Raw genomic sequence first — 17089 nt, forward strand, 5'->3', positions numbered from 1 at the left:
ATGAAAACATCGTAACATGTACACATTTAAAATTGGTAGGTATTCCTTAATCCTTGTAAGTCATGGCGTTCAAGGTAAACTACAGTGATAGTACGAAAGGCTGATATAGGCAATATAATATTTTTTAATAGGTATTATATAATGCAAAAGATAATAATTAATATTGTACGATTAGTTAACATTACTTGTTACCAATTAGTAATACATTTTTTCACCGATTATAATATTATCATGGATTTCTCTAATCGGACCGTTTAGGTAATAATTATAATATTATATTATGTAATTATAAAATTTGTAGGTTAGGTTAGGACGAATTTGAGTTGCTGGATTACTCGAGGTTGTTTTGAATTTTCAATGAAACGAGTAAAACAAAAATAATACCCAACGGTTATAATCATAATATATCTTATATTCAGACGTGTAATAACAAATACTATCATTATATTTAAAAATACCACTAATTAACTAACTTTTTTTTTAAATAATATTTTTTGAGAATTTAAAACCTGCATTTAACATTATGCATATTTTTCCTTTTAAAATGGAAACTTATTTAAATACGTATATTTTTACTTTTCTTATCTTAGCAGAATACTTTTCCAATAGGTATTATAAATGCACACTTTGAAGTTTGATTGTACCTATAGTGAAAAATAAAAACCTAATATGTTTTGAACTTAATAGGTATTATGTTTAAATAAGAGGAGTGGAGTTTGAACTTTTGAAGAGGCAAAGCGTGTGACCGCTCATCCAATAATCGTTCCCAGTAAACATAAACTATTCGACGTCTGTGCGTCAAGTATTCTGCAGTACGATGTCAACGAGTGCTTTACGGGCGATCGATATTGACAATCGCTGCGTTTAAGTCATTATGAAATTAAAAGGGTTGCTAATCGGCTGACAACTTATTATATTTTTTTCTGGCAATTGGACTCGAACTATCGACATGAAATGGCGGTGTGTATCCACGTGGATCTAAGGCAGTTTTAACGTCGCCATATAAACGCAGTTGAATCGCGATAATATAATTAATGCGGCATGGTCATTCTCGCGTTGACCGTGGAAACAATACGAAGAACGCATAAATCGTAACGCCGAGGAGACGACCGAAACAAACATAATGCTCTGCAGCACCGGTGTCGTTTCGTGGACAGCGCCAAGGACACAATTATTATTATTGTTTGTATATTATATTACCGCACATCGTACGTGGTAGCGTGGTACCTACGTGACTGTGCCAGAGACACTAACATTTGCAAATAACACGAAACAACTCACTGTGAATAATATAATAATATTGTATTGTGATGATCCAGCGACGATGAGACAAACGCATCGGTCTTGACGTGCCATAGTCGTGTATGTTATAATATAACATATTTACATATTAAAATACAAACATACGAATACGAACGATAACGCAATATTATTATAGCACCTAAATCGCCACGTGCTCATCTCTTAATAATCAGTGATTCTTGTATAATATGATGTATAATACAATTCTAATAATAACACGGTAGGTGCGGAATTTTGTCTCATATTGTCCCATACCTAATATTACTAATTAGGTATAAGGAGAAAACGCATAATACCCGCGTGTGTTGTTTCAGTCTTATTAACTAACTTACAACAAAATATTTACGTTCAGCTGAATCAGTTTCGTGTCGACAGATTAAATATAGAATGAATCCGACCCTCCAAGTTATGAGCATTTCTAAATTGTAATATTTTATATTCCTATTCCTAATACGCTCGAAAATTAAAATATCATGAAACGCCCAACGTACAAACACACTACACGGTAAATGTTCTTACCACTAAATTTGATAATAAAGCACCCTAATATTTATATAATATAATATAATAATATAGTGAAATCACTATGATCATAAATGCTGACTGGCGACTGCAACAAAAAAATGGTTTTCTGCTGAGCGCAAATTTTCAAAGTACGTTTTACGTTTATAAGACGGAGACAACCATGTGCAGGTTGAATCGTTCTCCTTTTGTCTGCGCAACGATTTGTGAAATGTGATTATCGAAATTATTTTTTACGAGTACCTATATTGACATAATTATTATTATTGTAACGAATACGACCACAATATTGTTTATAAACCGCAGTTTTCCCCTACTTCTCTGAAATATCAATTGCGTCTTGCAATTACCGTGCGATTTTATCCATCTGCCCCCTTATGAATTATGATTAAGTTATAAATTATAATTCACGTATCTTATTAATTTTCGCTGTTCTCGTATATTTTTTTTTAAGTCAGTTTGCAACTATATACATTGATACCATTCACAAATTATTTACGCTATTTAAATAAACATATTTTATAAATCTATAAGTATATAACGATGAGAATAATATGCTATTTTAATCATCCTAATTAACAAATCGAGGAAACGAAAAATTCACGGCCACACGAGTAAGTAAATTCGCAATTCTGGGCTATTTGTGAAAGGATTTTACGCGGATATCGTGTGAGGGGTGCAATTCTCACGATACCTACTGCGATAGCGCGATCCCATATCATAATGTATAGTATTGTTTATAATATACAGTATAAAGATTAATTTATTAATTATCATATAATATATTATAATATTAATTAATAAAACGTTGAACAAATAAGTCATAATATTATTGTATAATTTTATTCCGTGGGATCGCAAAACCGACGTCCAGGTTAACATAATATTATTATTATTATAACATGGGAAATCTGATGTTCGACGAAATCATACACGTGTCACCGAAAAAGTACAATCAAAATATTATTATTATTATTATTATTATTATTATTTCGTATTATAATTCAATTCAGCATCAACCATACGAACAAAGAAATACCATATAATTTAATATCAACGCGTGTGGGTAATATAATATAACTACGTACTATGTAGATCTATACGGATTAATATTACATACTCGTATCATTCCCTCGTATTATGGAAATAATATATCACACGCACACACGTATACACGTACACACAACTCCACCCACTCATACCGACAAACGACCGTTGATCTATACTTGTGGTGATTATAATACGTGCCTGTAGCTCGATTTCGTGCAATCGTCATGCTTACCTATGTATACTATATAATAATACAGCGGTTTGGTTAGGAAAAAAAAAATGAAAAAAAATGTCCTGCGTTGGTTTTATAAGTATTTAGACGTATGGAAAAACTTACTCATTTATCCTCGCAACCGACAGATTGTGTTAGGAACGTGTCGGTGCGACACGCGTTTATTATATAGTATTACAGTATACATATTACTATAGTCGCGAATTGTGAGTGACCTCATCATCCGGATACGACGTGTAAACGTTTCCATCGCAAACCATATTAAGCGAAAATATGGTATTAAACTGTTTAGCTAGCGAGGTAAATAACTGAATGCGTTCGATCAACGTTCAGCTGCAACTTGTTGATTAAAGAAAAAAATAAATAGGTACGTTTCCCAACTTAACATTGACGATTATATTAAACCATTTCCTAAACAATAATATATTATGATGCATTGATGCATTTAAACTTTTCGATTGTTATATAGGTAGTTTAGTCAATATATGTGTACGTTATTATTTATTTCACCTACGCATACGCACTGCGTGTTATAATCTAACGATACTTTTCTAAAAATTATTTTATTGTTTTTACTTTGCAGATATAATAAAAATATTCTTATAATATAAATATATCATAATGTGAAAAATTTATAATGTAAATATTGAGAAATGAAAATACAAAAAAAAAATGGACCAACGACAAAAATCTGATAAAAAAACAGTTGTATAAACGAGCATCAATTCACCTGAAATTGGTGAAGATTTTGCGTGTTATTTTTACGATTTTCACATTTTTGGTCGTTATGGCTTTCTCAACAATGTCTGGGAAAACTATACATCTAGATATTATTATTATTTTTTAAATATTTCTTTTTGTGTCTTAAAATCTATATTATGTATAGGTATTAATGTATTATGTAGCCGTACATACTTATAATATTATATAAACGGTAATACCTATTCATTTATATCAATGCTTTAAATGTATAATATAAGTCTTATATTTTTAATTTTTAGACATATAAAAGAAACAAAATAATGCGTGCCGGTGTTCTGCAAAATAATATTAATGAGCAACAGCCATACTCAACGCAGTACGCATGTAGGTACTTGTGTAGTGGTGTACCTACCGTATATATAAAATAAGTTGCAACTTGAACTTTATTTTAGTATTATCACAGATTTTATAAAACTGATTAATATAATCTGTAGTAAATTATAATGTCATAATTTATCAGAAAATTGAAATCGGGGCCATTAGGTATATATACCTAGCCACCTGGGTACTACTTTACTAGGTATGATCTTAACAAAAAAACCGGTAAAACTAGAAATACGGTTCACTGCTATATAAGTATTTTAGAAAAATGTAGGTACCGTTAATATTACATGTTTATATAATAATAATTATTGATAAAAATGTACGTACTACGTCTAAGTATTGTTTTCTAGGGCAAATAACACAAAGTGCAATTAACTTTAAAAACATCGTTTGATTAACCTTATTGTGATTGTTCTATACATTGAAACATCCTACAATCACAGACAATTAAAAATGTATTTTTGCAGAATAAATAAACAATTTTACCTATACTAACTATATTGATTTCAATAAATCAAAGACATATCATGACGACATTTTTATTTAAAGAGAAATGTTTGATTTTTGTAGCATAATATTTGTTTTCGAGCAGCATAATCATAGACGTTTGACAGTCGGACATCTAATTAAAATATATATAAATTAAAAAAAGGGGAAAGTAGGTAACCGTTCGCTGTACAGTAGAAGTCGAGTACCTCGTCATTAAGTAGGTGTAGGCACTGTAATGGATGACGTGTAAAATTCGGATTCAATGATAAATCATTGTACACGATGAAAAACGATTCTTAGCAAAGATGGTCAACTTTTTTGGTTAAACAATAATTAAAAAATAATATTAAGATATTAGCAAAATGTTCTGATTTTTTTTTAGTTTTTTCCGATTATTTTAAAAAGTATTGAGACTTTTCAATTTTTACCTCCTAAAAGTACCAATTAGATCCAGTTTGCTACAATAAACCTCCATGGAAGTTGATGATAAGAATTCAGAGAAATTTTTCTACTAGAAAAAGTGTCTTCTGACACAAAAATAAATTAATAAATAAACACAAATAATTGTAAAATACAAAAATCAATACATTCTTCGATACGCTCAGTATCTAATATGAGAATATTATAATATAATATATTACTTTAACAAAAATTATAAGTTTAAAATAAAGTAATATCATGAAAATATTTGGCGATTTGAAGATCCATGAGTTTGAAAACTATGCTAAATTTAGGTATGTCTCTCTTAAATTTCTGCTAAATACCTACAGTGATGAATATGGAATAACTCATAATTTTAAGAATTTGAAATTAAATGAATATTATGATAAAATAAACATAGGTATTACAAAGAACTGAAATATCGTCTGATCTTGCTTACAATATCAGTTCACCTCATAATACACTGAAAAATACAACCAATAAAAAACAAGAACTGTATACGTATGGTTGGAGAGGGGGGGGGGGTAAGGAGCATCGTAGCACTAAGTAAAATATTGTCATCATACTTATTTTTTCATGGTAAGCATCATCAGAATCAGCTATTGGCTATCGTCCATCACACACATTATTTAGGATTCGTGGAAGTGTTAATCTAATTCCATAGTTACTTGGCTTATTCAAAAGTGAAGAAATTTAAATGTTTTTTGCGTAACGAGTTAACCTAACTCGTTACTTTACTTATATTCATTACTTTTATTCTGAAGTAACGAGTAAAGTAACTTAATGATTTAATGAACATTTAAAAAAGTTTAATATTCAGGGCCACTGCTTGCGAATAATAAAATTCTAACATAATATAATTTTTATAAATTATATAAATTATTAATTAATTACAACTAGGTATACCAAATATGACATATTCTTTTTAAGCTGTTGACTATTATTATTTAAGTACATTTTGAGTTCAGGAAACGAAAAATAGATTATATATACTCAGATTCGGAGTATTTTTTTGTAATTGGCAGGTACTATATAAATTATATTATAAGTAGCCTATAGGCTAAGGTCATACTATAACAGATGATAAAATTCTAACTTTGATGAAACACGATGATGAATGACTTTTGCTAATTGTTTGATGTTTATTATATGGATTAGACTTTGGAGTAAGCTCGGGAACAATTAGAGTTGTTATTAATAACTATTAATGTAGGTACTTAAGTACCTTTTAAAAATAAAAGGCTGTAGGTACGAGGTACCTAAGTATAATATAAAAGTATATATTATGTGTATAAAATATAAATACATATATTATATACCCTATTCATTTTATATATTTATACACATAAATATATAATATATTATAATAATATAATAATATATATATATATATATATATATATATATATTGTCTCTGTTGCAATTTATAAATCGAGTTACAAGGACTTTTGAACTTTAATGATAATAACTTAGGTGTATAATACAAAATACACTATACAATATGATCCATTGATATAATATATGGTTATAAATTCACACTGTTATAATATGTTGGACAATCATATTTTATACCGAGTGGCGAGTGATCCATTTAAGACTCATTATTTCAAAAGTTATTTTTTTTAGTCATTAAAAAAACACTTTTCTAAAATCTTACATTTATATAGTTATTATTTTATAATTATTATAAATAATAATGACAGCATGCATTTTATATACGCAATTATATTTTTTACTAGTTTTTATCGTTTACATTCGTAAATATGTATTTCAACGGTACCTTTATTTTTATTAAAAAATCAAATTAAACACATAGGTATATTAGTGTCTAGGGGGGGTCAAATATCCCTGGACCCCCCCTTTAAATCCATCCACTGCTGCTTGTAATGGGGGTGACTTTTTACTCACGCGTTACCCACATCTATTTAATCCCTCAACATCATCTCATATTATAATATACAATATACTTATGTGTTATTGTGTTATAATTTGTAGAAATTGTTTATTACAAATAAAAGGAAAAAAATAGGACACAATAAGTTGCTAACTCTGCACTATGGCCGTACCATACACATTATTGCCAGACACTGCATTGGTTAATGTTTAATAGCACGGAGCTCACGCGGTAAGTTAGCAGCTATCATTACATGACCTTCCAAGGTCTGGGTCGATGACTATTAAAGAAAAACAATAACCACGGTCGAGATACCTATAATAACCTAATTCGCATATATGTTAGTAGGTGTTCGTTTTGATGTATTGCAATTTGTTTTTTATTTGAAACTTTATACTCTTATACAGGATGATTCTTTAACATAAAACATTCATCATAATATGATGAATATTATTCTGTTGAAAAATGTATAAACTTTATATTAACTCTAATAGTATACTTTTCGAGATAAAAAGTGTTTGCTGTTAAAATAATTACAATTACCCAGTTTATATACGCGTTGCATGACTATAATATTTGTGATAATTTGATTATTTGAAAGTGGTAAATATTTAAATGTTTTAAGAAAGATACGAAAGAGTACTTTTATTCTTAAAATATAAGCTAAAATACTTATTAATTCTTACTCAAATACTATAGTAATATATATTATTAACTTAAGAAAAAATTAATATTTTTAAATTTAAAAGTTGATTATTGACATATTTGATGTTGTTAGTTTTTTCCAATAATTTAATTGTCCAATATAAGTCATTATAATCTTAGTAATACAATCTGTGTGAAACTTTAAGTACATTAATCTATTTTTAGTAAATATATAGGAATAGGTATAACAGTAATTTTGTTTTCTATAATTTTTAAATATTAATTTAATATTCATAATTTGTTCTTAAATGCGCATTTTAGACAATGATTTGATAACTATAAAATATTAAAAGGTAGGCACATTTAATCAACTTCAAACAAATAATAACAAGATTTTCATTAATTAAAACTTTTACTGTCAACATGATAATACCTACTTCATTCGATATATCGTATTATATACTTTATCTACATATTAAGTACCAACATGCAGCCAGGCTAGTGTTGCAGTGTTGATCCAGACAATATTTCTCGGTGTGAGGAGGCTAATTTTAGATGTCTGTCATCACTCATTACCGTTTGGGACAGTAATACTGTTTTGATTTTCTTCAATAGTATGTTGTTCGATGGAAAAGTGAATCTATAGTTGGTTCATTCGGGAGGTCTAGGTTTGTTTTGAGTGGTTTAAGGACATTTTCAGTTTCAAATTTGTATTTGTTTTTTTTTTTTCCTATAAATGTCAATAAAATTTTATTTGTTGGATTAAAAAGCTTGAAAATATAATACAAGGCTCCTAATATCTCCTTACAATGACAGTTGAAAATATTAAAAATACAGTCACAATTTTTTTTTACAAGCATTTAAAGATCGAATTTTGACAAAATGCGTACCTATAAATCACGAAAATGTGCAAATTATTTTGAGTTAGAAATTCATATCAATTTTCCTTTTTAAATCTAAGATTTGAAAATGTATTTCAAGATTCCTCATAAATTTGTCTAACTTTAAAAAAAAAACGACTAGCTGAAAGTCAATTTAAATTTTTATGAACGCTTAAAGTTCAAATTTTCACAAGGTTGAATATTTACTCGATTTCTCATGTAGCGATTTTCTTATTTTGCTGTAGGTAATTCAAAAACGAATAACCATGATAGCTACTTGAAATTTACATGATATATTATGTTTATTTTATCAATTCCTATACTTTATAAAAATTTCAAAATATTATTTTGACTTGTTTTGAGCTGTTTACGGACAATTTAAAAGTTCAATTTTTTTACCTATTTTTTCTATAAATATCAATAACATTTTATTTGTTATGTCAAAAAGAGTGAAAATGTAATACAAGGCCCCTAATATATTGTTAAAAATATTGAAAATACATATGCACACATTTTTTTATAAGCTTTTAAAGTTCGAATTTTGACCAAACTTAAAAATGATTTTGTAGTTAAAAATTTATCAAATGAACAACTTTTATAACTAAGAATTGAAAATTTAAAACAAGACTCCACGTAAATAGGTAAATACATTACTTTATCCACAATAATATCATAAAATATACCTACTTGGTTATATTATATCATAAGCTGGCTGACCGTCTTCGCTCAGAACCGTTTTTCGTATACAATGATATATAATAGAATTCAAATTTGACTGACTCACAAGTTCCTCATGGCCAAAGAGGAGCCCACCTACTGCACAGTATGTGGGGTTACTCTAACAGTAAAACATATAATAACAGAGTACTATCAATACACCGGCGATCTCAGAAAATTCAACATTCCAACCAACATGAACGAAGTATTAGGACCAAGCATCGAAAACATATCAAATATATTAGCTTTCCTAAGGAAGACCAAACTATACAATAAAATGTAAACCTTTTTGTTAATGATAACCAGAAATCACTTATTATGTATATTTTGTAAAAACTAATAACCTATGCTGTTGATGTGTTTTTGAAGTTCAATAATAAAAAAAAAAGAATTCAAATTTAACACCATCCATACAGTGACCCACTTGTAACCTAATGTACAGCAAAGTGACACCCACTTGCCCACCTTATTTTCTTTATTCTTATATTTTTATTTTATGAATTATATTCTTATTTATTAGTAATTAAAAGTTACAATCAAGGCATTTTAAATTTAGAAATAATTACAAAACATACTTTCTTGCACGCGAATAAATAAGTTCTAGCTAATCGTAACGTACTAACGTGTATTATATATTCAACGAGTACATTTTCTTGACAGTTGTATTTGTCAGGAGGGAAATGAAGTTTCAGTGTGCCCCCTGGAGACCTAAACCTGGATACAATATACCGAATATAGGTTAAGTAAACCTACATGGTACCAACCTAAACTAAATGGGTATCAAAAGTATTTTTCTCATTTAATTCTTAACGTTAAAAAGTTTAATTTTATTGACATTTTTATCACAATTTACAGTTCTAAAGTAAATTTAAAAAATATGCAAAATATTCTCATTGATGAATCTGTAGTATTAATAGTAGTTAGATCAGTTATGTATTATTTTTACAGGACATCGTATTATTAATACGCATTGATGCATCATCGATCATGTTGGCTGTATTAACACTAATCATAAGATATTATAGGTATAGGTACCTACTTAATAGTTACCTAATTAAGTATTACAATAATTTTTAATTTGAGTATATATATTTTTTGTATAATATTATAAACACCACATATAAATGTTATTACTTTAAATTTGGTTAGTTTTTATGATTTATCGTATACTTTAGAATAAATTCTGTGCTAAGATTGTGCAGTGGCAGACATTCAAATTTCTGAACAATTCATATATTTATGTACTTTTTATTTGTGAAATTAAATTAATTAAATAGTAAATGAAAAAATAGTATACTCTTATCTTGTTTGAACCGGTATTGAGAAAATGTAATTCAAAACATCAATACCATAAACAAATAAAATAAAATAAAATATATCATGGTAAAATATGGTAATATATCTAAAACCTCGATAATTAAAAATTGTAATTTAATCATAGACACAGTGCGCAATGTGTCGATAAACAATATTGATATCGTGATAATCGAACTAATACCGTTCGCGTGAACTTCTTTAGGTGTAGCACAAGTCACAACCGAACCGACGGTTAGTTCGGAACCGTCATTCGCAAAATAATACCATAGGTACCTATTGGGCAGTGACTAGCTTAATAATAATAATAATTATAATATAACTTATAAGTATAGACAATCATGACTTGTTATGTTACATGTTATAACTATACATAGGTATTGCGGGCAGGTATAATAATCATTCCGAAACTGCGATTTCGACATAAGTTAGGATTATCGAAACTCTGAACTGCAGAACGATATTGTAAAAAAAATATGCCACTGCTAGTAGTGTTATGATATTCCTTATAATATTATGCGTATCATCGTGAGTCATGGTCAGCGCGGGAACGAGACGATAATACGAGTATTATTACAATAATGACTTTGGAAATTAGAACAAAAGTCAGTTGTGACGACCTTTTCGATAGTATATACGTCTAGATGCCTATATCTACCATTCGAAGGAAATCGCCTATATTTAGTTAGGTACCTACTACACACATTTCAGGCAAGGTCTGTCACCGACACAGTAGGTACCTACCTATAATAAACGATGTACACGTTTATGGAAACAGACGAAGTCGCGTCACGCGCAACGTTACTTACCTTTGGGCTTGGCCATCTTGGAATATAGGCGTATTAGAAGAATGGATTGGATATCGGCGAGACGGGTGGACGAAAAACGTAGACGGGTCAATTTCGTCGTGGACAGCGCGGCATGCGACGGCGGAAAGTGCGTACGGCCGTGCGTACGTCGACTGATGAGAAAACTGGTCGTCGATTCGTATTTTGTTTGGTGGCGAGCGCGCGTGCGACGGGTGGCGGCGGCGGCGGCGGCGGCGATGGCATGTGTGCGCGGAGGACCAAAAACACGCTTACATGATATGTATATTATTATTATTATTACCTACGACTGCAGTCACACAGACCTGTATTCTTATTTTATTTTTTCTGTTTTTATTTTCTCATTCACTATCGCGAATGGGAGCTTCTCGTGAGGATTTTTTTCATTAATTTCGTTATCAAGCCTGCGGGGTTCGCGCCCGCCTACTATACGCATCCTTGACACGAGCTCATAATATTATACCTTTATACGACGACGGCCGGCCGGACGGACGTTGGCCGCGCGAAAGGACTATGATATTATCATCAATAGTACCTATAATATTATGATGTATATAATATATATGCCTAATTGTTATATAACGGACATGCCGCCGTAACTTTTCACTCGTGCTTATTGTTATTTATATAATATGATGTTTATTCACTAAGCCGTACAGTCCACTTTTGTGCTTTGGCAATGCGTTTATTCTAATATTATTCTGATTTGTGCAACTTATTAGTGTACATAAGGAGGCCTACCCAACCTAATCGTAAGGAGTGTTGATACAAAATTCTTTTTAGATTATTTTTTTGTTCTTATTATGTTTTTTGACAGAGTACAAGATTTCAGAGTTTTATTTCAGTGGTAGGTGTGGTGAAAATAATAAATAATATACATATTAGGCAACAAGAAATACAATATTCAAACAATTTAAGAAAATAAATAATTGTAAATACCTAATGCATGTAGGTAGGTATACTAGGTTCAAAACAATTTGAAATCGATTTTTATCTTTAATTACGAGATTATAATAATTAAAATTAATATTACTGTGTTAAACTATAAAAATGTATAATTATGTGACATAAATGTTGCCATTTTTGGCACCATATCTATAGTTAATGGTGGTCGATAGAGCTGAAAATGTATAAGAAACTTCGTGACACATCATTTAGGGGGAATATTCCCAACTCATTTGCGTACTGCTTTTCATTTTTTTATACTCTGAGATTTTGAGGAAATAATTTTAGTACATTGTATTTGTTTTAGTGTATCTATTTTTTAGTAAAATGATAATTTAATTTTTATGTAGTTATGTATAAAATTAAATATTAGTAATTATAATAATAATTATTAAATACAGAATATTATTAAAAGAAAAAATACTGATGTAGGTACCTACAAAAAACATTGAGCATTTCCGGGTACCTCGTACCTATGAGTCTGGGTTCTTGTGTGACCTCACTGTTTGCTCCCTATATTACGTTATTACATCTATAATGAACGTGAACTGAGTAATGGAAATGTCCCATATTTGCTTTTTTTTTACAAATTATGTAAACATTTTTTTTGTCAGACATTAAAGCGATATCTCGTATTTCTATGAAGGTCGCAGACACGGAATATGTCGTTGATCAATATATTACTGCAGTCGAATACACCATTAAGAACCTACCTATAATTATAAAACCGATAAAAATCTGGGCATAATATAATATTTTATGAAACGATAATAAATTGTTTATGTTTTAGTATTTTATATTCTTTTTCGAAAGTTACTATAGGAAGGTATAATATACTCTTTTTTGTATTCACCATTACGTAAAAAATCATAACTCGACCTATAAAATGTATATTTTTAAATTATTTAGTATTCCCATTTCCCGGTATAGGTATAGGTAGGTACCTACATACATATTATTATTGTTATATACAATAACGACAATGGTTTCAATTATAATATTATCAGTACAATCGGAAAATTGTGTGACGGATTTGATTGTCAAATATAGATAATAATAATATATTAAATATATAATATATATTATATGTACCTATTATTTACCTATATTGTATTACAGTGACGTACGGAGAGGTAGCCCTTATTATTTTATACTAACTCAATAATTTGTTTCAACTAATTATAATATTATAAAAACGGTTTAAAAATAATTTAAAAGGTGTGAGGTGGTGGGGTAGAGGCGACCCCCCACTCCCATAGGTCTGTGATTAATCTAGGTCAAACCATAACTGAACTAAAATCCTGTGTACACTACTGATCGTATACAATATACATAGTTAAAGTAATATTTTGGTAAGTTGTAAGTATGTTCTTAAAAAGTTAAAAATATATGTAGGTACATTACAAATTCTTGTTCAAATGCATAGGTGGACATTTAAAAAAAATGTGGGTCGAGAGGCTAACTAAATGTCTAAATTATATATAATGGGAGGTCTCATGACGCTTAACCTGTTCATGAACGATGTAACCTTGGTGGCTACGATATCACACAACTAATAAGCTGTCTGTTTTTTTTTGGGGGGGGGGAATGATGGAACTTAGGGGTGTTTAGCCTCCCAAGTTCCCACATTTCCATCTATGTAAGAAATGTATTACTATTAATGCAAAATATAAATGGTTGTATCTTTTGGAGAAGCTGCGCAACCGATTTAAAATATGATTTTTTTTACTAGAGTCCACATTAATATCATACAGTTTAGACGGGTCAAAAATATGTGGGTGGCCTGATATATTTTATATAAAAACAATTAACACAATTAATGATTTTTGTAGGTACCTACTGAAATACATAAATTAGGTCAAGACCTAATTAAAACAACGTTTGTTGATATGTTTATTTATCCTTGACACATGAAGACCTGTTATTAGGAATAATATAATTTATCTATTGATAACTCTGTAAATATTATTATTAATAAATCACCAATTACTATAGATGAAAACAACCACCACATTTTAAATTTTAGTTGTTATGATAATCACTATATTTTTAGACTTTACGAGTTTTAAAATTCATACAAAATATAGCTTTCAACAAAACTCACAAATAACATATAGGTGGGAAGGGACTCAAGGAACGAAAGTTTTAGCAAAATACTCTTAAAATAAAATATTAAGGACACGTAAAAGAAAGCAATAATGAATAATTCTGGTATAAAAGTATTTAAATGAGATAGTAACTTACGTAGTTACTCCAAATGCCACAGTACCAGCCTAATACTCTATGCGTAGGTATGTTGCATTAAAGTCTGCAGTTTCATAAATTGTTGATTTAAATTTTCCAAATTAACAAAGTAGGTCGCAGAAAAAATGTTATACGCTTAAAACCTGTTACCAGGCAGATTAGGTTTTCTTTAGTTTGTCGAAGAGTACCAAAAGTAATATTACATCTTGGACAATTTACTTCATTAATGCCAGAGCAAAAATAATGGCGATAGAGTAACCAAGTAACTTGTTAAGTGATTATTTAAAAAAAATTCAATTCAGAAAGGAGCTTAGCCTTAGACAAACTATGGATTATGCAGGTAGGTATATAGTATGATAAACTGATTACTAGCTAATCCTGTACGGCGTTGCTCATAACGAAATACCTGTGGATTTACCCTGTCTCAAACTCCCTTAAATGTAAGCTACAAATATTTTTAACTCGGTCACATATATGGGTTTGACCAAATATAAAATACAGGTCTAAAATGACATCCAATTATAATAAAAATTTTATTTTATGTAACCAATATGGCAACCTATACAAACAATAAAATATTTGTTTTCGTGAGTCAACAAATCCCCGTGAAAAAAAACATTTCCTTTTATTGGTGTATAGATATACTAGGTAAATAATAATTGGATAATTTTTTTAAATATATAAATGTATATAAAATAAAAATGTTATATAGTTTAAATTTTATCACGTACCTATATAAAGGTACTCTTTTGGGTATATGAACCTATAGACAAAAGGTGAATCTGTGCATGTGTCCAAACATATTAATACTCCGGAAGTTGGAAAAATTGGTGAAGCGTGAAAATTTGCTAAATGAAGTACCTGGATTCGTAGATTAAATACACACTATAAGATCTACTATTAATATAATCTTTTATTAATGTATACCTACCAGGAATTGTGCGTAAGCTACTTAAAAAAGAATAATTGCCCATATTGTCCGTACATTTGATGAGTTGTGTTTTGGGAACCTACTACCTACCTATACAAGCAACAGCACAAAGTAATTACAACCCATTATTTAGTGTTGTTTTCGGTCAATTTGTTTCAAATCGCCTGATTAATGAAATGTTCGCCAAAGGCGCTCATAATTGGCAGCATAATATTATTATACTTCTTAATACAATATATTAAATATAAACAATGTATACGTATATTACTATATAATATTATAAGCGTGCGGGCTTGGATATTTACGTATTTATATAGTAAGAATAATTTAAAACATATTATATTTCATTTGTAGAATAATGCAAGAGACGAGAAGCCACTTGTGTAATATACACATATGCCGTCAACCGGTAGGTACCTACATTATGTTATTTACTGCAGGCAGTAACCGTTAAATCAAGGCACTGTGACACTGCACATATTCATAGATGCCTACTATACTATAGTAATGGATCAGTGGCGGCGTGTACTTTTTTTTCCTATGAAGCAACTACCTTAAGTACCCACACACCAATTTTTTCGTATTTTTCAATTATCTTTTCACATATTTTTAGTATATTTTTAGTATAGCTGTCTAGGTCTTGGAGACTAGAGTTATTGGGATACGCACTACCACTTTTGAGTATTCAATAGGTATTGCAAGAGGCGACCGCATAATAAAATAGCTATATTCACGGCGCCACTGAATTCATGATAATACTCTATCATATTATAATCGAATGATACGAATACATCATTTTTATTAATTTTTTACTTCACACGCCCTTTGCCAATGCCATAATGAGAGAAGTGGAAATAAGTGGGCAATGCCGAGTGTCTACACCGTATATTATCTACATCGTGATTAGGACACGGCAGGAAGAATTAATCACGCGTTTCGGCGATAACGAGCACGTGGCACCCATCAGGCACAAGCCCACACAACTCACCCACTATTATTGTATTTATATAATTAATTCTAACATGATATTATATTATTATGTTAACTGTTAAGTGCCATTTTAGATTCTGAGCGGAGCGATGAATGTATTGATTTTACAATGTGTGTTTTTTATATTTGTTATATCTGTATATATATTTTTTTGTGTCTTTTATCACTGTTTGGGGCAGTTACACTGCTTCGATTTTCTTCAACAGTATCTTGTTCGATGGGAAAGTGAATCTATAGTTGGTGCTTTGAGGAGGTCAATATTTAAAAGCTCAGTAGTTTTCAAAAGCGCCGTGAAAACCAAGAAAAAAATGAAAGAAAACCGGGAATTTTTACGCAAACTCATTTTTGATAAAATCGATTTTGGTTTTTGGTGTAACTTTAAAACAAATGACCGTATATAAATGAAAATATATTCACTGGTTGTTTATATTTTCATTTTCTATACACCATACGACTTTGAAAATATTTTGACTCGTTTTGAGCTGTTTAAGGACATTTTTGGTTTTAAATTTTAGATTCTGAACGAAGTGATGAATGTATTGATTTTACAATGATGTGTTGTTTTTTTTTTTTTTTTTT

The 17089-nt window shown here is 29.7% G+C and overlaps 1 protein-coding gene across 3 annotated transcripts in view; it reads right to left on the reverse strand.

Annotated features, from left to right (window-relative positions):
- Nucleotides 1-17089, reverse strand: part of LOC100160097 (alpha-tocopherol transfer protein-like) — a 51754-nt gene that overhangs the window by 13962 nt on the left and 20703 nt on the right. The window contains exon 1 of one of the 3 annotated variants that reach the window (XM_001945332.5): nt 11383-11663. The exons of 1 other annotated variant lie outside the window; for it this stretch is intronic. In XM_001945332.5, coding sequence (XP_001945367.1) covers nt 11383-11398 — 16 coding nt within the window. In that variant the 5' untranslated portion in view covers nt 11399-11663. Of the gene's footprint in view, nt 1-3211; nt 3461-11382; nt 11664-17089 lie in introns of those variants that run through there. One more of the 3 variants, XM_003244156.3, reaches the window with a different exon arrangement.

Source organism: Acyrthosiphon pisum, chromosome X (genome assembly GCF_005508785.2).
Source record: "Acyrthosiphon pisum isolate AL4f chromosome X, pea_aphid_22Mar2018_4r6ur, whole genome shotgun sequence".
Classification (NCBI taxonomy): Eukaryota; Metazoa; Arthropoda; class Insecta; order Hemiptera; family Aphididae; genus Acyrthosiphon; species Acyrthosiphon pisum.